We start from the raw sequence: 24,451 nt of genomic DNA on the forward strand, positions 1-24,451 counted from the left end.
ATTTACTAAGGAAATATATGTTTTTAAAGCTTTTTAACAGTTATCGAGGTTGAGCCAAAAACCCAGAACTAGTTCGCGAAAGTAGGTTTTTGAAATAATCTCCAATATTTAATTAACAATTTGATTGACAGTGGTTGTTCTTGAGAGAAAGTTGTTCTACCAGTTCTACCATGTGGTATGAATGTCGTGGGCATGTGTGAAAATCGCGTGATATACAGTACAATCCTTTACGCACGTGAAAACCGTGAAGGCGCCCCCCTCTGGTGGCCGATTTATTTCAAATTTCTCACAGGCCTCTAGGGCCGTGAGACAAACAGGCCCTAGTTTGATTTCGTTCTGATTGACCTCTGTTAACCTTGTCTGACAGACGCTCAAACATCATTGGCCGACGGCGGCCATGTTTTTGAGATACGCGAATGTCCTCATAGACAACTGCGGCACCTTGGACAAAGACACCGCATGCCAGTTTTCAATCATACTGACAGTTGTGTAGCTATTGTCATTTTAATTTTTTTTTTAATTTTATAGTTCCACAAAGTGGTCAGTCGCTGCGTCCTCTTTCACGTGACCACAGACTGAGCCCATAGATAGGTGTACCAAGATTGGGGAAATTATCTCATTCCGTTCAAGAGGGATAGTCGTTATAGTAAAAGTAACCATGGACATGAATTGAAATTTCGACATTTTTTGTAATTATGTACAATCAGACTCCAGAGAATCTTTATGCACTGATTTGGTTCCGATTGGGCGTAAAACCTAGGACTACTTCGCAAAAGTAAGTTTTTCTAAAAATCCAAAATACCCGAAAATTTCGCCATGGTGTCGATCGAATCTGGATTCGAGGTTCAAGGATTACAACGATAAAAGACATTTAAGAACAAAAGCTTTAGGAGTAATGAGCCATTCTGTACTTTTGATCAGGCTGATTGGGTCAAGCTTTGGTGACATTGTAAATGGGGTAGGTACTACTATCCCTCAAAGTTTCAAGTCTCTACAACTTATGGTTTGATCTGCCCAATCAATTTTAGGAGAGAATACTGATCCTTGGAAATTCTAACAATACAATTGGTTTTCAGCGCTATGCGCTTGAACCCCTAATTATATAATTAAAAGTTACAATATTCAATAGGTACTGCCAGAGGGATTGTCATCAACACCGGTGACCGCACCGTCATGGGTCGTATTGCCACTCTTGCCTCCAGCCTGGATGGTGGAAAAACACCTATTGCTAAAGAGATTGAGCACTTCATCCACATTATCACTGGCGTAGCTGTGTTCCTGGGCGTATCCTTCTTCGTTCTTTCTCTGATTCTTGGATATGGTTGGTTGGAAGCTGTCATCTTCCTGATTGGAATCATTGTCGCGAATGTACCTGAAGGTCTCCTTGCCACTGTAACTGTAAGTCAGGGTGCTTCTTTCGATATGCTTCTTGTGTAGTCAACTGTATCTACTTTTCAAATTCTTTTCTAGAACACTTGAGCCAAAAATGATTGCTGAATTTGTAACTTCAAATAGGTGTGTCTAACTCTGACCGCCAAACGAATGGCAAAGAAAAACTGCCTGGTGAAGAATCTGGAAGCCGTGGAGACACTTGGCTCGACCTCCACCATCTGCTCTGACAAGACTGGAACTTTGACCCAGAACCGAATGACCGTCGCTCACATGTGGTTTGACAACCAGATTCATGAAGCAGACACCACAGAGAACCAGAGTGGAACCTCTTTTGACAAGAGCTCTGCTACTTGGTCTGCTCTTGCACGTGTTGCTGGCTTGTGCAATCGTGCCGTCTTCCTGGCTGATCAGAGCCATCTCCCAATCCTTAAGGTGTGCTTGAGTTTCTCAATATTTATAACTTTAGGATATTTAGGGAAATATCTAGATGTTTTACCATTAGGGTGACTTGTAGAGGTCCAGCAGTAAATATATGTTTGTAAAGACTCTATTAGTAAAATAACTAAATCAATTTTTTGTAGCGAGAAACAGCTGGTGATGCCTCTGAGTCTGCCTTGTTGAAGTGTATTGAGCTGTGCTGTGGTTCAGTCACTGAAATGAGAGATAAGTACACAAAGATTGCTGAAATCCCTTTCAACTCCACCAACAAATATCAGGTATTTTTTGTTGATGTATTCTTTGGAGATTTGCAGATTTGGCTGGTCGCCCTAACAACACCTAATCTGCTTTTTTCCAGCTCTCAATCCACAAGAATATCAATTCCTTAGAGTCTAAGCACCTGATGGTAATGAAGGGAGCACCTGAGAGAATCTTGGATCGATGCTCCTCCATTTTGATTCAAGGAAAAGAACAGGCTTTGGACGATGAACTGAAAGATTCATTCCAAAATGCTTATGTAGAACTCGGAGGTCTTGGAGAAAGAGTGCTGGGTAAAGCCACATTATGAAGTTCCATGTGCCATGAAAACTATGACTATGCACATTAGTGATTGTGTTCTTTCTCAAAGGTTTCTGCCACTTTTGCCTCCCTGATGACCAGTTTCCTGAGGGTTTTGCATTTGATGCTGATGAAGTGAACTTCCCCACTGAGAACCTGTGTTTTGTTGGCCTTATATCCATGATCGATCCTCCTCGTGCTGCTGTACCAGATGCTGTGGGCAAGTGCAGGAGTGCTGGAATCAAGGTGTTGTTTCACCTTGATTCAAGACTGATGGCTTGATTTCATTGTACTTGTATTAAAGTAATTTAATCAGATGATCAAGCATTATATCTTCTATCGCAGGTTATTTGTGGCCATCCAATTACAGCTAAGGCTATTGTAAAGGGTCTTGAATCAAGATGTTGTTCTTGATTCAAGATCCACAGTTTGAATATATTGCACCTTTGCGCTCTTGTTGCAATGACATTCAGTTAATCAAATGTTAATTCAGAATCTTCTATTACAGGTTATCATGGTTACTGGTGACCATCCAATTACAGCTAAAGCTATTGCAAAGGGTGTTGGTATCATCTCAGAAGGCAACGAGACTGTGGAAGACATTGCTGCTCGTTTGAATATCCCTGTTGGAGAGGTTAATCCAAGGTAAACTCGCCATCTCAAACAAAAACTTTATGGACAACACGTTTTAAATGTCTGCTAATACAAAGTGTGCCTCTAGAGATGCTAAGGCCTGTGTGGTCCATGGTGGAGAACTGAAGAATATGAGTGAAGAACAGCTGGATGATATCCTGAAACATCATACAGAAATTGTGTTCGCCAGAACTTCTCCTCAACAAAAGCTGATCATTGTGGAAGGTTTTCAGCGACAGGTACCGCCAGAGAGTTATCTATTCAATCCTAGTTGATTCTAGATGATTTTACCCAGCAGGGACCATTTTAATGGATTTTTTACTCTTATCAGGGTGCCATTGTAGCCGTAACCGGTGATGGTGTCAATGATTCTCCTGCTCTGAAGAAGGCTGACATTGGTGTGGCTATGGGTATTGCTGGATCTGATGTTTCTAAACAGGCTGCTGACATGATCCTTCTGGACGACAACTTTGCCTCAATTGTCACTGGAGTAGAAGAAGGTATGATGTTATTGGAAACTTAATTGACTGAGGAATTATTAAGGTTACTTTAAGACTTATTTCTCAAATGTGTCTTCAATTTTAGGACGTTTGATCTTTGACAACTTGAAGAAGTCCATTGCCTACACCCTGACCAGTAACATCCCTGAAATCTCACCTTTCCTCTTGTTCATCATTGCTAATATTCCTCTACCTTTGGGCACAGTCACAATTCTCTGCATTGACCTGGGAACAGACATGGTAGGTGAAAGGACACTTTTTTTTGTGTAGAATATTGTCCAGTATGAGAATCAGGGGTGTCAAGCATTGAATGTGCATATACAACTGTTGTGTAGATTAGTTTTGCTCTTCTTCTTTGGGTTGGCAGCCTTAGGCCTCATCCACACTACTGCGTTTTAGTTTAGAAACGGAGAATTAAAATGAATACGATCTCCGTTCACACCAGCGTTTTAGCTGCGTATTAGAATTGATCTCTGTCCACATTAAAACGACTGAAAACGCAGATCACGTGACCATTCACCAACACTGGGCATGTGCGTGCCGGTGTAACGAGGCGCATGTAGGCAGTTATAGCATTGTAAAATGCAGAATTTATTTGCACAACAGCTGCTAGCAAAGACATCAACGTCAGTAACGCTTGTGATTCGTTATCCACGTTGCAGTCACAAACGTTACGTAGTCCAGGCTGTTTTTGTATGTTTTCTTCCCGGGGACGGGTCATGTGATGGGTGTCTGACGAATCAGGGAAGGATACGCCATGACTGATGACAGCCAATCATAGAGCCGAGCGTGAGCCTCTGCGTCATCGTTTCTAAAGTCCTCCGTTTTGACCGTCTTCACTAAAACGCCCTCCGGAGATTCGAAACGCAGAACGGGGTCAGCAGCGTTTCTAAACTTCTCCGTTTTAGGTCTTTGTTTTTGCCGTTGTAGTCTGGACGGGAGGTGCAAACGTAGCAAAAGGTTTCCGTTTCTAAACAAAAACGCAGTAGTGTGGATGGGGCCTTAGAGCCATATGGTAAAACATTTTAAAATTTGGTCATTTGGATGAGATTGACCTGCGCTGGATGATGACATCACTGTTTTCTGCAGAGCTGCTTTACAGCTGTATTGAACTCATTTCTTAATTGATGAACTTTACAGTTATTCAATTGAACTGAATCAACACTGAACTGACTTCTCCTGAACAATTATACTATTGTCTAGAGCTACTTTACAGCAGAATTTAATTCTCTTTGCATCATTTATCATTATTTTCCTGTTCATCACTGTAAACAATATGGCTGCATTTCTCAAAAGCATTGTGAGCTCACTTGATCGAAGAGACTTAACCATGTTAAGTTAACTTAACCAACAGCTCAACATTTGAACTTGAACTTTGAACCATGTTATTATTTTTCTTCTGATTCATTGGATCATGGTTTCCACCATCTTTAATAGATACCAACTTACAGATCTTCCCCAGCTTTTTCTAATAATCAATGAATAGCATCCCAACCAGGAAATGTGGCCTTATCTTGGCAATGCATGGATGCATAGAATGAAACCTTGTAATTGTCATTGCACTTGCATTGTATTTGATTTGTTTTTTTATGTGTCCACAGGTTCCTGCTATCTCATTGGCCTACGAAACTGCTGAAAGTGACATCATGAAGAGACAACCCAGAAACGCTCAAACAGATAAACTGGTGAATGAGAGGCTAATCAGTATGGCCTACGGTCAAATCGGTAAGAGCATGGTTATTCTAAACAGATGTTTATACCGTATTTTCCGAACTATAAGTCGCTCCGGAGTATAAGTCGCATCAGTCAAAAAATGCGTCATGAAGAGGAAAAAAACATATATAAGTCGCACTGGACTATAAGTCGCATTTATTTAGACATTTATTTCACAAAATCCAAGACCAAGAACAGACATTTAATCTGGAAAGGCAAGTTATTCAACTACACAATCGCACACAGAACAACAGCTGAATAGGTGTCCGGTATGTTAACGTCACACATTAACAGTTATTCAGCGACACAATAGCATAAAGAACATATACATGGGAGGCTGAATAGGCTAAATTAACATTAGCCAGCAAGTTACCGGTCAGCAAGTTCACCAAGCTCCCGATCTCATTCCACAACACTGAATACATTTAATTCTTCCTCGGTGTCGTTTCTGAACAACTCCGCCAACTAGAGCGCCATCTCGTGGCTGTAGACAGTAATTTTTTCTCTTGGTTCATCTCAGTCAGTATGAATTAATTTTGATATATAAGTTGCACCTGACTATAAGTCGCAGGACCAGCCAAACTATGAAAAAAAGTACGACTTATAGTCCGGAAAATACTGTACCTGTTAGCTCTATGTTCATTCATTGACCTGGTTTTAAACAAGAACTTTATTGTTCTTAAACAGTGTTAACTATTTTACTCTAACCATGCATTTAAATTAATTATCATGGATGCTCAACATACAAAATATCACCAATAAGCGAAACACACCTTTGATGGTACTAATGCATTGCAGCAGGGTTTGTTACTTATTAAGGGTGTGTTCACACTTTGCATGTTTGGTTCGATTAAAACAAATCCTGGTGTGTTTGCTGTGTTAGTGCTGTTCATTTGAATAAGTGTGAACGGTGCCATCTGAAGCCTGGTGCGCACCAAACAAGAGGACCGAGACCGCTGAAAAGATGGGTCTCGCTCCACTTCCAAACGAACTCTGGTGCGATTCGACGGAAATATGAACACAACACAGACCAAATGTCACAAGGACCCTAACAAGGACTGAATGCTCAAGCGTACCTGTTTTTTCTCATCATAGTCATGATGTTGCCCATCACACTTCAGTATTAGAACTGCGTCTCATCGCAGCAGATCTTCATTTGTGTTTGTGACGGAAGGATTCCTACCGCTGTTTTGATGCCTTAACACATTTTATAAGCTCTTTGCGAGTTCTCAGCTGGTCAAAATACCATCAATTGAAGGCAAGACAAACCAAGCGAACCAAACTACACGTGTGAACATACCCTACAGCAATAAGCCCCAAGAAGCAGTGCTTTACAGTGAATTTATGGTGTTGTTAGGCAGGACGCGGAGCGAAGCTGAGCTGTTCTGAATTCACTGTAAACCACAGCTTCATGAAGCAAAACCAAGAAGGGTGGCTATATCTTTAGCACATTAAAACTGTCAACGAAACTTCGTAATTGCTAATTATGAACAGCGCCGCCACCTACTGTTTTTTAAAGAAAAACTAAATAAATTAATTAAAATGGAATGCACTACAATTTCAAGTATTACATAAATAAATACATTCAAAAAAACATTTAATTGCAGGTTATACACAATTATTTTAATCTATTGTCAGACCCTCCTAACTTAAATTTTAATGTCATCATACGTATTTTTAGGTATGATGCAAGCAGTTGCAGGGTTCTTTGCCTACTTTGTAATTCTTGCCGAGAACGGATTCCTGCCCTCCGATTTAATAGGAATTCGAGTCAACTGGGATGATAAGTATCTCAATGACCTGGAAGACAGCTATGGCCAGCAATGGGTAGGTGTCACAGCTCTATAAATCAAAAACTTGTATTAAACAACAAATGCAGACATCCCACCAAGCAAAAACGAATTTCCGATAATACCAGGTGAAAATGGTAATATTTCTTGGCTGACCCAATTGTGATTGGATCACCAAAAACGCACCTTACCCAGACCGCAACATAACATAGTTTGGCCCAGATCCGGCCCACATCTGGAATCCACATGTACCAGATGTGGCCCGGATCTGAACCGACTCTATGTTTGCTGTCTTGGTAATACTAGGTGGAATTTTTCACAGATCTTGTATATAATTTCCAATATATCAATATGCGGGAGAGTCCTGGACCATACGGGAGAGGTGGGATGTCTGCAAATGTGAATTATCAATCATGTTAATATTGCTCATCTGTTTATATTTCTAGACGTATGAGCGCAGAAAGATTGTGGAGTTCACGTGCCATACGGCATTCTTCGCCAGTATTGTGATTGTGCAGTGGGCTGATCTAATCATCTGTAAAACCAGAAGGAATTCCATTGTACAACAGGGAATGAGGTATGTAAACAAAGGGTCCAGACATAAACGTGTGTAATATGTGTTGGTTTAAAGGCCATGCCATAATGTTTACCACTTTTCTTTCATAGAAACAAAATCCTCATCTTTGGTCTGTTTGAAGAAACTGCTCTGGCAGCTTTCTTGTCCTATTGCCCAGGCATGGACGTTGCTTTGAGAATGTATCCTCTCAAGTAGGTTTTTTTCCAATTGGAATCTTTATTTTTTATAACATAGCAGATTTTGGAAAACCATTAACCAACTAATATTGTTATTATGATTTAGACCATGTTGGTGGTTCTGTGCCTTCCCATACTCACTGCTCATCTTCGTATATGATGAAGCTAGAAGATATATCCTTAGGCGGAGCCCAGGAGGTAATAACAGACTTCGACATTGATATCAACTATGTTTGCTTTCATTTTAAAGCTAAAGTATATGTTTCCCAAGAGGAATTCTGGATTTTGAATGGGATTTCTGATAACTTTCCTAACAGCGTTTTGTTGTTTTTCAATACTTTGAGAGATTAAGAATGAACTGGCTCTAATATCTGTGCTGTTTTCTTTCAGGCTGGGTGGAACAAGAAACATACTACTGAAAACAAGAGGACTTTATGTCGCAAACACATGCAAGAAGACATTCGTTTTGATATTTTCAAAATGATACAGAATCTGGTCATTTTCAATCAATAAACCTGTGAAATTAGATTGAGTTGAGTTGAGTCTTCATTGTGCTGTATGAATCTGAAAAGATGCAGATGAAGTGTTGATTTATACGAGGAAGATAGCATGTTTTCACCCACTCCTTTTCTTTTTATAGTTCTTGGTAACCTGAGAGTATTGCATTGTGTCTCTACTCTTAAAGGTTTTTCACAGTGATGCAATAGAAGAACTGGTTTTGGTTCACCAAAGAACCCTTCAGTCAACAGTTTTTTAAAGATCCATTTTTTCTTACACTCTTAAAAATAAAGGTTCTTATGGAGCCCCTAAAATATTTGTCAATGCTTTTGTTCCCCCGAGAAACTTTGTGTTCCCTCGCAAAGACCTCAAAATGTCTTGTGATAGAACGCAAAAGCATTGACTTTTCCCATCCTTTCCCAACCTTTTTTTTTTTTTTTTTTTTTTCATGACCATGTCCCTTTAGGATCTCCGTAGTAATGAAGAACCATTAACATCCATGGAATCTTTCCATTCCACAAAAACTTCTTTATTTTTAAAAAGGTTTTTTAGATTTTTAAAATGCTCTTCACACTTAGAAAAAAAAAGAAGTTATTTTTAGAACTGATCGCTGAAATGTTCTTTGTGGAACCAAACATTATTGTTCTATGGATCACTGCACTTTACAGAACCTTTATTTATAAGAGTGAAGCATAAAGAACATTTTAATAAACTAAAGGACATTTTTTCCACTATAAAGAAACTTTAGTGGTTTCAAGAATGTTAAAAGTTCTTCATGGAACCAACAATGCCAATAAAGAACGTTTATTTTTAAGACTGAAGCCAATAATTAAATATTGAACCTCACAGAGACATAACTTAAATATTTTACATTACTGATAGGAACATTGCTTTAATCACTTTATTGATTAATTAAACTACTGTATGTCTTCTTCAGGTGTAAAAACACCAACTATAGTAGTGGCAGTCTCCAGCAACTGTAATCAGATTAATTTAAGAACAATAGAAACTGATGTAATATTCCATCAGGATAAAAAAAAAAAAAACACTTGTGATGATGACATCATTGGTTTTACAAGTGATGTATCTCAATCTGACACATTTAAAAACTCCTCTCTCAGAGAAGCAAATGCTCAGTTTCAACACATCAACGCCCAATACCAATCCATCTAAAAAGCAAAAGTTAACTAAGCAACAAGAATTTAAAATATGCTTTATTGTCATCTCAGAAAAGAAACAAAAGGCACCGCACGTGACCAGGCGAATCAGACTTCACTACTATCACTAGAGGGCGTTCTTCTAGTCTAAAATTAGGGGGTGACATGATAGTTTCCATGACAACACATTTATAGGCTAGAGCCCACAGCTTGTAAATAAAATTCAAGATATTTTTAGCTCCCGTACTTTGAAGATGCAGTCTCCAACAGGCACCGTTTCAACCGGTCAACTTCCATCATCAACACACACTATACATGCGTTTAATGAGCATAATCCCTCTAATGAAGATAATCCTGAAACACATACATAATGACCATGAAATAAGATCAAAAACAGCCTGACAAATTCAGCTCAAATTAGTGTATGGTGTCTTAATACTATATTAACCCGTATAAATGAGTAAATGCAACAACATTCACATTATTTGCACTAACAAAATTGCAGTATAGGTTCTAAAACAATGAAAACCAAGCAAGTCGTGATTTTTAGACTGATAAACAACATAAACATCAATTCGTTCGCTTTTCTAAGCACAATCCACAAGTAGAAGGCCATGTTAATAGTTTAATAGTAAATAGATGAACACTTTTTAACTGTTAATAGTAAATAGTTGAATACTTTTAAACATACTTTAGGTTTACATGCAACCATATAGTGATTAAAGAGATGTAAAATCATAGATAAACTGGATCCTAGATGGTCTGGTGCATGCTGGTAGACCATCTCAGACCTGCAGTAAACGAGCTAGGTGGTTAAACTGGTTTTCTGAACACGACTAGCTAGAAAGCATGTTGTAAAACACAGCTATAACTAATCTCAAACTGGATTTTCTAACAGGGTAGTAACTTTCAAGAGATGTCAAGGGTCTTCTTAACCGGCATTTCATAAAGATAAAGATAAAACAAAAAGAGTATCTTCACTCTGATATGGAGAAGAGATTCATGGCCATTTTTTTTAACGTGATCAAAGTTCAGAGGTGAAAGTCTGACAATCCCCCAGCCCACATCTAGCCTCCCCTGCAGACCACGCCCCTTTCCTCCGCGTTACCATGACAATCCGGGCAGACGTCATAGTCAAAAACCCCACTGTATATAAGCATTGAGTGTTCAGAGACTGTAACGCGGCTTGGATGCGTGTCCGGGTTGAACGACAAGTCCAGCGGTGACCAAGGAGAAACAGACCAGAAAAAAAAAGAAGAAACGGGATTGGGGACTTTTAATTTGTTGTTTTTAAAGAAAACTTGGATTTTTCTTTTGGAAACTCAGGTGGTCGGTTTTAACCAAAAGAAGCAAAATGGGACGAGGAGTAAGTGTGAACGTGTTTTGTCGTTTAATGTTTAAAGGCTGTTTTGGAATTTCTGCGTTCAAACAGGTTGTTTCAAAGTAATTCGAATGTTTTGGTAAAGAGTTCCAAATGGCTTCCCAGAGCGCGAGACTTCCGCAGTTCGAATATTTAAATTAGTTGGTTTAAATGAATGAAATGTGCGCGAGGGTTCATCTAAACCATATAAAGTCTGTATTCTCGGATAGAGCAACAGGTTTTAGGTCCGTGGCTTTAAAATAGAGTCAAGCGCCCCTTTAAGACTTTCTTGGTTTAGTACAAAGATTTCAGGAATGTAGCAGACAAACTTCCTCCTACATGGCCGCGATGTTGCACGGCGTGTTTGTCGAGCAGATAAAGTCAGTCTCGTGACTTTACTATTGCTGAACTAATAAGAGAACAGTTAAGTGTAACCCTTATGTTTAGCAGCTCTGAGAAAAATCTTCAGCTTTTTACCTTTACATTTCTAGCTTGGCCGACAACGTGTTTCTGACTGACGAAACCTCGAGATACATTGTAACAATTTAACCGCGTAAACCTCGAAATGGAACGCCGCGCTTAGTTTGAATATATTCGGTGTCGGACCTGTAGAAACAATGTTTCAAAATCTTGACATACATCCACTTAAGAGTCTAAATATCCCTTTAAAACGTTCCAGATGAAAGAGGCCTGTATATAAAAAAATATAAAAAATACTCCACATTTTTATTTAAAATAAAACACTAGCACGTGTATTGCTCGTTTTAAACTATCCGTATACTGAAAATATCAATGCATCTTTTAACCATACAATATGACTATTCATGCAACTCCCACACAAGATAAACTGTTTCGAGCTATTTCGAGACTACTATCTTTAAAACTAGGAGATAGTTTAAAAACCTCTAAATGAACGCGACGCGTAGTTTAACTATTTTAAGTACAAATGTAATGGCGTGATGTTGTGGTTCATGTTTTGTCTCTGACTCGCACAGTAACGCCATGTAAACCATGTCACATTTGAGGGTGTAGCTGACACGATAAAGTTGTCTCGTGTTAGTTGACTAGTTCTCATCGGGTGTGTGTCATCTTTATCTCAGACTGAGTTGGTTCAACAAATGCTCGACTTAAAATAAATGGAGGCACCGTTTTTGTGTGTCCTGCAATCAAGGTGAATGGATATTAATCGAAAGTAAATTACATTCTGAAGCTGTAAAATATCTCATATGCTTAAATTTAAATTTTTCTTTTCACATTCAGTCATAGTCTTATGATTTGCTTCCTTTAGGGTTCATTAGCTCCTAATATGATTCCAGTATGCAGTGGCATTGCATAAGAGCTGAATACCACTCCCTAATGTGAGGCTCTGAGCACCAGTGTAAATGTAAATTATGCATTCGGTCCCAGGATGCTTCATGTGATGGAGAGCAAACAGCCATCCGCATGTTTCATCTGGGTTTGGTGCATTGAGCTACGCCCCCAGCCCCATTAAATCCCACCGCAATGGGGCAGATGTGTCTCGTCTCTGCAGACACAGGGTTGTTGTAGTGTTTGTGTACAAAAGACCGAAATGAAATAACAGCATTTAGTCAATTTTACAACGTGGGTCATATTGAAATAAGAATGTGAATTGATATGCATGTGTGCTAATTAAACTTTTTAAAGTACTGTAGATTGCATTGAAGGGTAGTACCATAGTATGCCATGATACCGTATTCATATATATAGTATTTAAACCATACTGTACACGGTACTTTGAAGTTAGGGTAAAGCATTGTTTTATACATAAATGTTAGTAAACTGTGTTTTAGGACCAGCATCAGGTGTTGGCCACAGCTGTGTACTCGCTCTCCCGAGTGTGTATATAAGCTAAGACTGTCATTCCGTCTCCGAAGGGTTTAACATTCTTTCCATTCATCGGTCACTCTGTGTTAGTGAGACCTTTTGTCATCAACAATCCTATCTGACAGAGGCTGCCGACCCTCATGGCCCCCTTACCTTTTTTGGTACTAGTATAGTAACATGCATTAACCTCCATTCTAAAACGTTGCTTTTTATCCATGAATAGAGAAAGAAATAACTTTCCAGAATGCATAGATGTTTATCTTGACATTTTAAAACTACATTGGGGTCCAAAAGTCTCAGACTACATTGAAAATCTGTAATTTGTCACTTTGTAGAATTTTGAAAATATAAGTATCTTTAGGAGTGTCATTGACCATGTGACCCTTTGATGTTCTTCATTCATTGAAAATCAAGCTGCTCTTTGTAACATCTCAAATCATGCATGACCATCAGGTTTTGTTCATGAATGTATAATACCATAAATTGTCACATTTGTGAGAGAATATTCTATTTATTCTGAAGTTTAGTTTTTTTTTTTTTATGCTAAAAAATATAATCTTTGTCAGGTTGAGTATTAAAATGCAAACTCTTGGACCCCACTGTACTTTCTTGTTAATTTTCTATCCGTGCTCCTAAACTGAAATGAGCTTATGAAAAGCTGCAGTTTAGCACTACATGACCTGTGACTGGTGTGGAGGAGTTGGTACACCATGTTTTCTTTTCACCCTCCTCTGTTCATTCGCCACTTATGAAACAAAGAGTGTTGGGTCTGACACGTGACTTAACCCATTCACAGGTCTAGAGGTGTGGCTCTGTTTCCAATGGCAACAGGGCAAAGTCCCAGTATGATAGGACTGATATACATGAGCGAACCATTTTTGGCTTATGTGCAAGGTAGGAAATATTTGGAAGAACATTAACATGGTAGCATCCAAATAGAATATTCTCTCACAAATGTGACCATTTATGAGTTGGTTCTGCCATGGTTGATTAATCTTTCACCCTCTGGCTCACTTTCTTTTCAACCTTTTGACATTTTCCACACACATGTGCAAGATGTGAAAGGAGCTCATATGCATATTGAACCTGATGACTAGACATAAGCAGACGAGAAAGAGCGCTGAAGTAAGCTGTCATGTTCAGTTGAGCACTACAGGTGTTAGTTCTTTGTTTTTGGCCACTTGCGTCAGCTGTTGCTTTCATGTACAAAAAATATCCAGTCTGATGTACTTGCAGATTTATATCAGGACCAACCAAAAACAAATAGATTTCATGCTGAGATAAATATCTTTGTAAGATGATGCATAGTCATCAAATATGTCAATTATATGTTAATTGACTGTCTATGATGCCACAAAGTTAGATTGTTTGATTAGATTAGATTGTAGGTTAGATATCTGAAACTAGACTATCTTTTACTGTCTTTATGTGCTCATGCATGCTGTGGACTTTTCTCTTTTCAGTATACTGTAAAACATATAATTGCATATTTATACAGTAAATTGACACATCGTTTTTCAAACAAAGAGCCTGTTGATTACTGAGCTGACTGAAAATGACAATCAACTTGGTTCAAATGCAAACTAGCAATCAAATTCTTTATACTTTAGTGATTCATTTAACGGCTCATGTGCTTGCCTAGACAATGAGTCACCTATTGTATTCACAGAATGCTGTTGTGATAAGAACTGTTGCTTAACACTAGTAGAGGTCACTTGGTTAATTGTCCTTCAAGTTAAATGTTAATTACTACACATTCGGATTGTGCAATCAGCACTACGTTGCCACTTGCTAATATTTTACATGCATCTCTTGCACGCATAAGTTGGATGATACCAGTTTCTTCTGCATTTACAAGACTATCCAAAAAACCAATCCCATCAATAAATGTTAGCAGTTAGTACAGTCTTGCATCACACTTTGTGATTTCTGAATTGATTTCACAGATTATAGTAGTTGCATTCCTTTTAAGAAAAATACTATTGTTAGACCGTGCACAAGAGATTTAATGTTTGTTTTTGCCTGCTCCACCATAGGAAGGTCGAGAACAATATGAGCTGGCGGCCACCTCTGAGCAGGGGGGCAAAAAGTCAAAGCCCAAGGGTAAGAAAGAGAAGGATAAAGACATGGATGAACTTAAAAAAGAGGTGGACTTGGTAAGTATGTTTAGTGATTCAAAACACTTGTTGGAAAACTATTACAGTAGTCTTTGATTGGATGGTAAATGTTCTTTTTTTACACTGTTGTAGGATGATCACAAACTGTCCCTGGATGAACTCAATAGGAAATATGGCACTGATTTAAACAAGGTAAATCTGATTCAGTACTGGATTTGAAATTAAAGATTGACTGTTTTTGAAGTGTAATAATGGCATAAAGCTCTAAGTCTGGACCTTCATTGTCTAACCCATCTCGTTCTCCAGGGATTGTCAAATGCTCGTGCTAAGGAGATCTTGGAACGTGATGGACCCAATGCTTTGACTCCACCTCCAACAACCCCAGAATGGGTCAAGTTCTGCAAGCAGCTCTTTGGAGGATTCTCAACTCTGCTGTGGATTGGAGCCATCCTTTGTTTTCTCGCCTACGGCATCCTGGCGGCCTCCGAGGACGAACCTGCCAATGATAACGTAAAGAGAAAACCCTGTTTGTGTGTCTTAAGGGTATGCTTTTTAAGATAACATTGTTGTTCTAGCAGTACCCCTAACGTCTCCTCTGTTATCTTGTGCAGTTGTATCTGGGTATTGTGCTCTCTGCTGTTGTGATGATCACTGGATGTTTCTCATACTATCAAGAGGCCAAGAGCTCCAAGATCATGGACTCTTTCAAGAATCTTGTCCCTCAGGTACTGACAATAATCCTTTCAATTTATCAGGATCGTTTTATTTTCTTTAGTGTTGCTAAGTAAATCTCCACTTTGTCCGTAGCAAGCCTTGGTTATCCGTGATGGTGAGAAAAATAATATCAATGCTGAAGAAGTTGTGATTGGAGATCTTGTGGAAGTCAAAGGTGGTGACAGAATTCCTGCTGATCTGCGCATCATTTCTGCTCATGGATGCAAAGTGAAGTACCATTTTAATTCATGGTGAAATGTCTTCTCCATTGGCACATTCTATCTCTACAAGGAATTACAAACAATCTTGTCGTTTCCAGGTGGACAACTCCTCCCTCACTGGCGAATCTGAGCCCCAGAGTCGTACTCCTGACTTCTCCAATGAAAACCCACTTGAGACCAGGAACATTGCGTTCTTCTCTACCAACTGTGTTGAAGGTACAAAGACATGAATCCTTTTGGACGTCATATTTGTTTTTGTTAAAAGTATCCATTTTCATTGGAATTTGTTTTGCTTTTAGGTACTGCCAGAGGGGTCGTCATTAACACTGGTGACCGCACTGTCATGGGTCGTATCGCCACTCTTGCTTCTGGTCTTGAAGTTGGTCGCACTCCCATCTCTATTGAGATTGAGCACTTCATCCATATCATCACTGGTGTAGCTGTCTTCCTGGGCGTGTCCTTCTTTATCCTCTCTCTGATCCTTGGATACTCTTGGCTGGAAGCTGTCATCTTCCTTATTGGTATCATTGTTGCTAATGTGCCAGAGGGTCTCTTGGCTACTGTAACGGTAAGTGCCAGAATAATTGCAGTTGTGTAGTTGCAGAACAATAACAGCTTGGATTATTTGTAATATCAAATATAGATAAACCACTTTATATATTTATCCTCTTTTTATTGATCTGCTTTAACTCTTTAACCTTCTTGTTATTTCCAGGTGTGCTTAACTCTGACTGCCAAACGAATGGCAAAGAAGAACTGCCTGGTGAAGAATCTGGAAGCCGTGGAGACTCTTGGCTCGACCTCAACCATCTGCTCTGACAAGACTGGAACTTTGACCCAGAACCGAATGACCGTCGCTCACATGTGGTTTGACAACCAGATTCATGAAGCAGACACCACAGAGAACCAGAGTGGAACCTCTTTTGACAGGAGCTCTGCTACTTGGGCCGCCCTCGCACGCGTCGCCGGTCTCTGCAACCGTGCCGTCTTCCTTGCTGAGCAAGAAAGTATCGCAATCCTTAAGGTCTGTGTTGAAATCTTTTGACAGACATTCACAAAGTAGTTTTGCATGTTACTGACGCCATTGGAGAGTTGTTTACTATTTGCTAGCCATGTTTGTCTGCTTGTACTTAGTTCTGCTGTTTGCCTCCAGGGATTGTTTTAGCCCCTTGAGCTCCCTTGAGCTTTTGACTGGAACAGTGTTTCCCTGTTAACACCCTCCCAATTTCTGCCAATTCTGACTTGTTTTGTAATGGGACTAATTTGTTGGACTGTTACCTCAAATTATACTGCATGGGTTGCATTTGCTGGAACATCCATCCAAGCAGTCTTTCTTAACATGCAACAGACAGACTGTTCCTTGTTCTCACGCTTTCCTGTTTCCTCTCACAGAGAGACGTGGCTGGTGACGCCTCCGAATCTGCCCTGCTGAAGTGTATCGAGCTCTGCTGTGGATCGGTGAAAGAGATGAGAGAAAAATACAACAAGATTTCAGAGATCCCATTCAACTCTACCAACAAATACCAGGTAAAACCATCTCCTGCTTGGGGTAAGTCTTAATAATAAATGGATAAATGTATGATGTCTAATGCTTTCTGTCTGTGGACATTTTTAGCTATCCATCCATAAGAACATCAATAGCAATAAAACTGAAACCAATCACCTGCTGGTAATGAAAGGTGCTCCTGAGAGGATCCTGGACAGGTGCACCTCTATTTTGATCCAAGGAAAAGAGCAGCCACTTGATGATGAGATGAGGGACGCCTTCCAGAATGCATACTTGGAACTTGGTGGCCTTGGAGAAAGAGTACTTGGTAATTTAGCTTTTTTTTTTATGCCGTTTCTAAACTATGCATGTCCATTCTACGCTTTCCTTCAACATGTTGATTCTTCACAGGATTCTGCCACTTCAACCTTCCTGACGAACAGTTTCCTGAGGATTTCCAGTTTGATACAGAAGAGATGAACTTCCCCACTGAGAACCTGTGCTTCATTGGACTTATGTCCATGATTGATCCTCCTCGTGCTGCTGTACCAGATGCTGTGGGAAAGTGCAGGAGTGCTGGAATCAAGGTACGTCATAGTCATTGCGAATAACTGCTTGTCGTCTTGAAGAAACAACCAGAAACATCTTGATTTTTTTTTTATTCAAAATCGCACTTCTAGGTTATTATGGTTACTGGTGATCATCCAATCACAGCAAAGGCCATTGCCAAGGGAGTGGGTATCATCTCTGAGGGCAACGAGACCGTTGAAGATATTGCTGCTCGCTTGAACATTCCCATTAATGAGGTCAACCCAAGGTAACGGGTTCCTCCTTGATTTGAATGTTTTTGTCTGGATATTTATTGCGTTTAGTTTTTCATTTAATTTAATGTTCTTTGAAGGGATGCCAAGGCTTGTGTTATCCATGGTGGTGACCTGAAGGATCTGTCTCCTGAGCAATTGGATGACATCTTGAAGTACCACACAGAAATTGTGTTTGCCAGAACTTCTCCTCAGCAGAAGCTGATTATTGTTGAAGGCTGCCAGAGACAGGTTAGTCGTCATTACGATCTCAAATCAATCAAAACTTCACCAGATTGTTTTGATAAGATAAGAGGCAATACTTGACCTGGCTAGTACAACTTGTCCAGTTTCCAGCATCAAGTAACTTCTGCCCACACTGGTGCAGCAACCCAGAATGACACAACAGCAGTAGAAACCAAAGGATTGACAAAATGTCTTGTTGCATTCGTAGTTGGTTAGGCCAAGAATTAGGCGTGTCGTGGCATGGGTGTAAGATTAATTTGTGTTTGTCCACAGGGTGCCATTGTAGCCGTAACCGGTGATGGTGTCAATGATTCTCCTGCTCTGAAGAAGGCTGACATTGGTGTGGCTATGGGTATTGCTGGATCTGATGTTTCCAAACAGGCTGCTGACATGATTCTCTTGGACGACAACTTTGCCTCAATTGTCACTGGAGTAGAAGAAGGTATGATGTTATTGGGGACTTAATTGACTGAGGAATTATAAAGGTTACTTTAAGACTTATTTCTCAAATGTGTCTTCCACTTTAGGCCGTCTGATCTTTGACAACTTGAAGAAGTCCATTGCCTACACCCTGACCAGTAACATCCCTGAGATCACCCCCTTCCTCTTCTTCATCATTGCCAACATTCCTCTTCCTTTGGGTACCGTCACCATTCTCTGCATTGACCTGGGAACAGACATGGTAAGCATCACACTTGACTGGTAATTATTTCTTCGATTGGTCAGCCAAATCACGTTCTTGCATAAATGCCTTTGTCCTCTTATCTTCAAGGTTCCTGCTATCTCATTGGCCTATGAAGCTGCTGAGAGTGACATCATGAAGCGTCAACCCAGAAATCCCAAGACTGACAAACTTGTAAATGAGAGACTCATTAGCATAGCCTACGGTCAGATCGGTAAGTGTTCACGTTTTATTAGTATAAACGATCATCTTGTGCAGTCCGTTTTCTCTGCATCCCTGGTGCAAAGCAGTTGCATAAAGAAGTTGGATGATTGAATCTCCTTGCTTCTGCTTTCTCCACAGGTATGATTCAAGCTCTGGCCGGGTTCTTCGCGTATTTTGTTATCTTGGCTGAAAATGGCTTTCTGCCATCGACATTGCTGGGCATTCGAGTGTTTTGGGACGACAAATACATCAACGACCTGGAGGACAGTTATGGCCAGCAATGGGTGAGTGTTTTCAATCATCCAATGTTACAATCATTCCGTTTTTCCACAGTCTTGTCTGAACTCATGTTCCTGGCAATCTTAGACGTACGAGCAGAGGAAGATTGTGGAGTTCACATGCCACACAGCCTTCTTCACCAGTATTGTAATAGTACAGTGGGCTGATTTGATAATCTGCAAGACCAGAAGAAACTCAGTCTTCCAGCAAGGAATGAAGTAAGTAGATGGCCAATAATTTGTCCTAATTTGATTTGCTCAAAATGGATTTAAGTAACTGTTGTTCTTTGCAGGAATAAGATTCTCATCTTTGGACTGTTTGAAGAAACAGCTCTGGCTGCTTTCCTGTCCTACTGTCCAGGCATGGATGTTGCCCTCAGAATGTATCCATTGAAGTAAGTCTTGCAATATTTGGGGGTCATTTGTTGTATATTTGTATTAAATGCAAAGAAAAAAAAACAACTATAAAACTATTCTTACATCATGCAACACATAACATGCATTATATAAAACCTTTGCCATTTATGCCATGGTGGCTTTAGGGTTTTATTTGTAAAATTGTTGCATTAATTTTCTTACAAATATTTTTTGTGCAGGTCACTTAACTCTTGTGATTAATTTTGTTGAGTTAATTGAGAAATTGCATTGCTAAAGTAATACATATCAAACAGCTATATTCTATTAGGCTGGATTTGGTAATTTTGGTATGTTTTCTTCTCCAGACCAAACTGGTGGTTCTGCGCCTTCCCTTACTCACTCCTCATCTTTATTTATGATGAAATCCGAAAACTTATCATTCGACGCAGCCCAGGAGGTAAGAGAATATTTAATCGCACCATGCCTTATAACATCACATTTTTATTTGCATAATGAGGTAAATCTTTAAAATGATTAAAAATACTAACTAGGTTTTGAAAAACAAGATTTCTTTTGACTCCATCTGCCACCTCGGATGGATTTTTTTCATGTTGCAATGCATTGTCTTTGTGAAGAACAAATGTGATTGAGTCAGTCAGTGTTTGACTTGAAATGCTGCCTAGGTCACTAGGTTTTGGTAAAGCACTAATGTTTTTCAGTTAATTGAAATTGATGCATTTACAAGAACAGGATATACAGATTAGAGTTTACATGCATGCAATTGTCCTGCTAAACTAATTTGAATTTTATATCTTTGTCATAGGTTGGGTGGAGAGGGAGACCTACTATTAAAGCATCCAGTCTGCATCACACAAGTTTATTTGCATGGTTGTCTCGCTGCTCGGAATTTTATCCTCCGTAATTTGGATGTTTTTATATAGGGAATGCTTGATACAAACACTGAGATCGTGAACCAAGACATTGCGTGCCTTGTTTCCAAAGCCGGACCAATTTTATACATGTTTTTAAAAGTGTTATATAAAAATAAACTTGCAGTCAGGTCCCACATTTGTGTCATTTCCTTGTTTTTCATTTATAAGTTTTGTTTTTATGTGGAAAGTGCTCAGAGCTTGAGTGCATGCCCAGAATGCCCCTGTTTGTTTGGTACTCTTGGTGCTTTACCTTTGTGTAACTTTTTCAAAAATGTACCATGATAACCATAGTTCCAACCAAAATATAATTGTTGAAGCATTTATTGTTACTGCTGTAAAAGTAAAAAAATGTATGGAATGTCGTTAAAGCAATGGCAAATGTTTTCAGAAAACACAATAATAATATTAATCCGTAATTTTGGTGAAAAATTATGATGTGGTTACCATGGTAAATTATTATTATTTGTATTACTCCTAAGGGAAACTTCATTAGTTTGTGCACGAGTGTTAAAAATGTTGGGAAGGGAAAGAAACTCTTGCCTTGCCTCTCCAAACCTTCTGTCCATTTCAACAGCCTCAGCTACTGAAATATAAAACTTTCCAGTGCAATATCCTTCTTAATGAGAGGTGGTGTAAACAGGTTTAGAAAGTGTAATCCGGGTCTCAAGCCTGGAGGAGACTGGAGATCCACTTCTCTCCACCCACTCTATGAGATCTGGCACGGAAACACGTCCAACAAGGTTCCAGTCAAAGTATCTCGAGTCAGAATCACCAGAGAGGGCAGGGAAAGGGATTGACCTATTAATTTTTTATTTATTTTTTAACTTTATTAATGACTGATACCAACAACTAAAACCAAAAAGTACAATGGCCGATATATGTACAATCAGTTTTTCTTTTGACGCAATATCTAAATAGATCTGATCATGCACTACAATAAAATGTTTTGGCCATCTTAATAGTCATGCATTTAATAAAACATTTTGGAGAGCTATGTCAAATTGTTAATTCTGCATGTTACGTAAAAGTTGAGTAAATTATGCAAGTAATGCATTCAATTATTTACCCGGCATGTCTTGTACTCTGATAAACACTTGTAAAAAAATGTATTTAGAGAAAGAAGCATGGATTGTTTATTGACTTAACATTGAAGAGCCAATTATGTAGATGAGTAAATATCGGTAAATTCAATTATCAGTGCATCTGCGCATAAGTATTCTTAAACACTTCTATCTTCAATAATTTGGAGCTAGTACTAGAGTTTTCCACATTGTGTTTTACCTTCCCTTGTTCTCTCTCCCTCTCTCTCTGTTTTTGATTCGCTGAGCTTTATCTTCGGATGATGGCTCCGGGTTAACAGCTCAATCTCCCTGAGGTGCATATCCGTTTCCCAGGGAACTTTGGCTGGGTGGGCCATGCTGGGAAAATGCGGTCGGGTGGGTTTGAGACTGGAGAGGGATTGTGAAGTTCAAGCCTGGATGAGCTTGAATATATTTCTGCCTTTTTCTGTTGAGTAACAGCTATTTTCTATCTCTCAAATGAGGCTGTCGAAACTGCATTTAACTTCCATGTGTTTTATTTGGGTTCATAGGATGCCGGTTGATAGTTTAATAACCCGCAATTAACTCTCAGTTCATTCCATTGCCGTTTCACGAAAAGATGCGCGCCATTAAACCCGATAGTAGCCTATGTGTTATCTGTGTTTTGAAGTGTCTGCTCAACCCGCTGAGAAAAGCTCAGTTTGTGCTTTTTCCTGACACGCAAGGTTATATCAAGCTGTTTGACCTTTTTCATTCAACTTTTCCACCGATTACGTAACGTACAAAGTCTGAGTTGAGGCACAAGGACAGTTTTTAAACTATTAGCCAAGCCATTCGCTCCAAGTCAAAGTTGCTCATCATCCACCAAAAGGGTGTTTGGCATGAAATCATCTGAGACTTTCAGCACCAAAATCAAAATAAATGATAGGACCAACTTTAGGACCAGAAATTGTGCATTGTTTTCATGAAAAAATAACAATTTCCTCAGTTCTCAGTATAGATACTCTTTAATTATTACAAAAATACAGCTGTAAGTATTTGCATTCACATACTGGGGGAATTTATGCTGATTTTAATCAAATCAAATAAAAGTCCAATACAATCTTAACGGACCAGCCATTTCTACATGATGTAATGTCGGTAATGGTTTCCCTGATTTACTTTCCTATTTAACATTATGATTTCTGTTAATGAATCATTCCCATTTTTCCCAATCAATCTTTGGCAGATACTGGTGAAGTATTCTCTAAGGTGAGGGGTCAGGGCAGACACAAAGAAACCAGAATGAATCAAATTTTTCTGGAGTGGGACAATTGCATAACAAAGGCGAGGAGAGAACTTTGTTCAGTTTGTACAAACCATGTGTTATTCATGTTGTGTTGCTGCATGATTTTTGCATGACTTTCACATGACTTTGCATTTAAAAACGAGGTTGTTCCCCCATGTGTTTGGTTTGTTAGGGAGTGAAATCCATTTAGGAGAGCCCGTAAATAAACTCAAGCGCAACAGAGACTTTAATGTTTGAAGCCCCCTCAACAGTGGACAGACATGCATGTCACAACCATCTAATTCAATCCATTAAAAATGAAGCTTGTTGGTCATTTTAGCCCATTGAAACATGTTGTGTATGCAGAACCCAAATGTGATTGTATGAGAATGAAGACTGTTATGACAAACCAATAAAGCAGACTTTTTATCATGTATATTGGAAGCATTGCATCAGCTATTTGTGTGCGTGTGTGTGCATGCGTGTGTGTGTGCGTGTGTAAAACAAGGGCCCTGGAGTCTCGTGCATAGTCAGTTTGCTAATGCACATTCCCCACTATAACTTCTGCCTTAATGGAGCGTGTCAGAGCCTGGGATTGGGTTTATTTTACGGCACATTCAGAACAACAAACTCGTGCACATCTTTAATAATAGAGTCAGTAAACAACACCACAAAACAGATTTATCTGGATGAATATGTGAGAATGCAAAAAGAGAATTCAACGTAACTGCGTATTACGTGACGTCACGAACGCGCATCACAGAACAGAGCAAGGCGAGCATTTGTGCTTATAAAACTGAAACTTTTTTATTTATCTTTGAAATGAGCGATCGTTTCGCTAGATAAGACCCGTATTCATCGTCTGGTGTCGTTTAAAGCCCGTTGAAGCGGCGCTGACACTGTCATCTGGACCTTGAACCGTTTGGGGCCCATTGACGTCCATTATATGGAGAAATGTGTTCATCAAAAACCTTCATTTCTTTTCGACTGAAGAAAGAAAGACATGGACATCTTGGATGACATCGGGGTGAGTAAATCATCAGCAAAAGTTTTTTTTTAAAGTGAACTAATCCTTTAAGTATTTCATAAATATCTTCCCATCTAAACATGGAAAAAGTCTCTAAAATGGCCCAAGTGAAAAGAGTCTCTGTGCTGTGCTGGTTTCCTTCAATGTGTGTCTGGGATTTTTCCACCAACAAGTGCATATGGAAAAAACGATGAACACGCTGCCATGACTATAAAAAACACACCATGGATCCAAATGATGATTTACAGCGCAGTGTTGTTTTCAAGTTCACTTTCTATTCATCAAGCATTCATTAATGCATCCTCAAGGAAATGATTGTCGGTCGCAAACAAGATCCATGAAACCGTTTCTCTTTGATAAAGTAAAGCAAAGACACAACTCAATCCAAAGCATCCAGCTGCAGTGCTTCATCAAACTTCTCTATGCCAGTTTGAGCCTGGACT

General features: G+C 39.3%; 2 protein-coding genes across 4 annotated transcripts in view; both read left to right on the plus strand.

The window, feature by feature from the left end:
* Positions 1–8,307, plus strand: part of atp1a1a.4 (ATPase Na+/K+ transporting subunit alpha 1a, tandem duplicate 4) — a 72,054-nt gene extending 63,747 nt beyond the window's left edge. For both annotated transcript variants that reach the window (XM_079615475.1, XM_079615476.1), the window contains exons 9-23: positions 1,130–1,398; positions 1,516–1,824; positions 1,974–2,108; positions 2,189–2,381; positions 2,459–2,634; positions 2,897–3,033; positions 3,110–3,260; positions 3,353–3,521; positions 3,607–3,761; positions 5,123–5,246; positions 6,916–7,061; positions 7,471–7,601; positions 7,691–7,792; positions 7,884–7,975; positions 8,168–8,307. In XM_079615475.1, coding sequence (XP_079471601.1) covers positions 1,130–1,398; positions 1,516–1,824; positions 1,974–2,108; positions 2,189–2,381; positions 2,459–2,634; positions 2,897–3,033; positions 3,110–3,260; positions 3,353–3,521; positions 3,607–3,761; positions 5,123–5,246; positions 6,916–7,061; positions 7,471–7,601; positions 7,691–7,792; positions 7,884–7,975; positions 8,168–8,196 — 2,318 coding nt within the window. In that variant the 3' untranslated portion in view covers positions 8,197–8,307. The remainder of the gene's footprint in view (positions 1–1,129; positions 1,399–1,515; positions 1,825–1,973; positions 2,109–2,188; positions 2,382–2,458; positions 2,635–2,896; positions 3,034–3,109; positions 3,261–3,352; positions 3,522–3,606; positions 3,762–5,122; positions 5,247–6,915; positions 7,062–7,470; positions 7,602–7,690; positions 7,793–7,883; positions 7,976–8,167) is intronic.
* A 2,215-nt stretch (positions 8,308–10,522) lies between these two features.
* On the plus strand, positions 10,523–23,416 carry LOC307000149 (sodium/potassium-transporting ATPase subunit alpha-1-like). 2 transcript variants are annotated; one of them, XM_079615471.1, is made up of 22 exons: positions 10,523–10,798; positions 14,674–14,793; positions 14,887–14,946; positions 15,061–15,264; positions 15,366–15,479; positions 15,562–15,696; positions 15,788–15,905; positions 15,989–16,257; positions 16,405–16,713; positions 17,082–17,216; positions 17,305–17,503; positions 17,587–17,762; positions 17,856–17,992; positions 18,077–18,227; positions 18,495–18,663; positions 18,749–18,903; positions 18,994–19,117; positions 19,246–19,391; positions 19,474–19,604; positions 19,679–19,780; positions 20,108–20,199; positions 20,566–23,416. In XM_079615471.1, the coding sequence occupies exons 1-22, from the start codon at positions 10,787–10,789 to the stop codon at positions 20,592–20,594; spliced, it is 3,087 nt and encodes a 1,028-aa protein (XP_079471597.1). In that variant the 5' UTR covers positions 10,523–10,786; the 3' UTR covers positions 20,595–23,416. The 2 variants fall into 2 exon arrangements, with proteins under 2 accessions (XP_079471597.1, XP_079471596.1); XM_079615470.1 differs by lacking the exon at positions 20,566–23,416 and having other exon boundaries at positions 10,547–10,798; positions 20,108–20,263.
* Positions 23,417–24,451: the final 1,035 nt, after the last annotated feature.

Source organism: Phoxinus phoxinus (genome assembly GCF_949152265.1).
Source record: "Phoxinus phoxinus genome assembly, chromosome: 6".
NCBI lineage: Eukaryota > Metazoa > Chordata > Actinopteri > Cypriniformes > Leuciscidae > Phoxinus > Phoxinus phoxinus.

Excerpts from the sequence above, each read along its gene's own strand:
- LOC307000149 (XM_079615470.1), top strand. Across the intron at positions 16,258-16,404 it reads GTCTCTTGGCTACTGTAACG|GTGTGCTTAACTCTGACTGC; the intron begins GTAAGTGCCAGA and ends TGTTATTTCCAG. Across the intron at positions 19,118-19,245 it reads CATAGCCTACGGTCAGATCG|GTATGATTCAAGCTCTGGCC; the intron begins GTAAGTGTTCAC and ends CTTTCTCCACAG.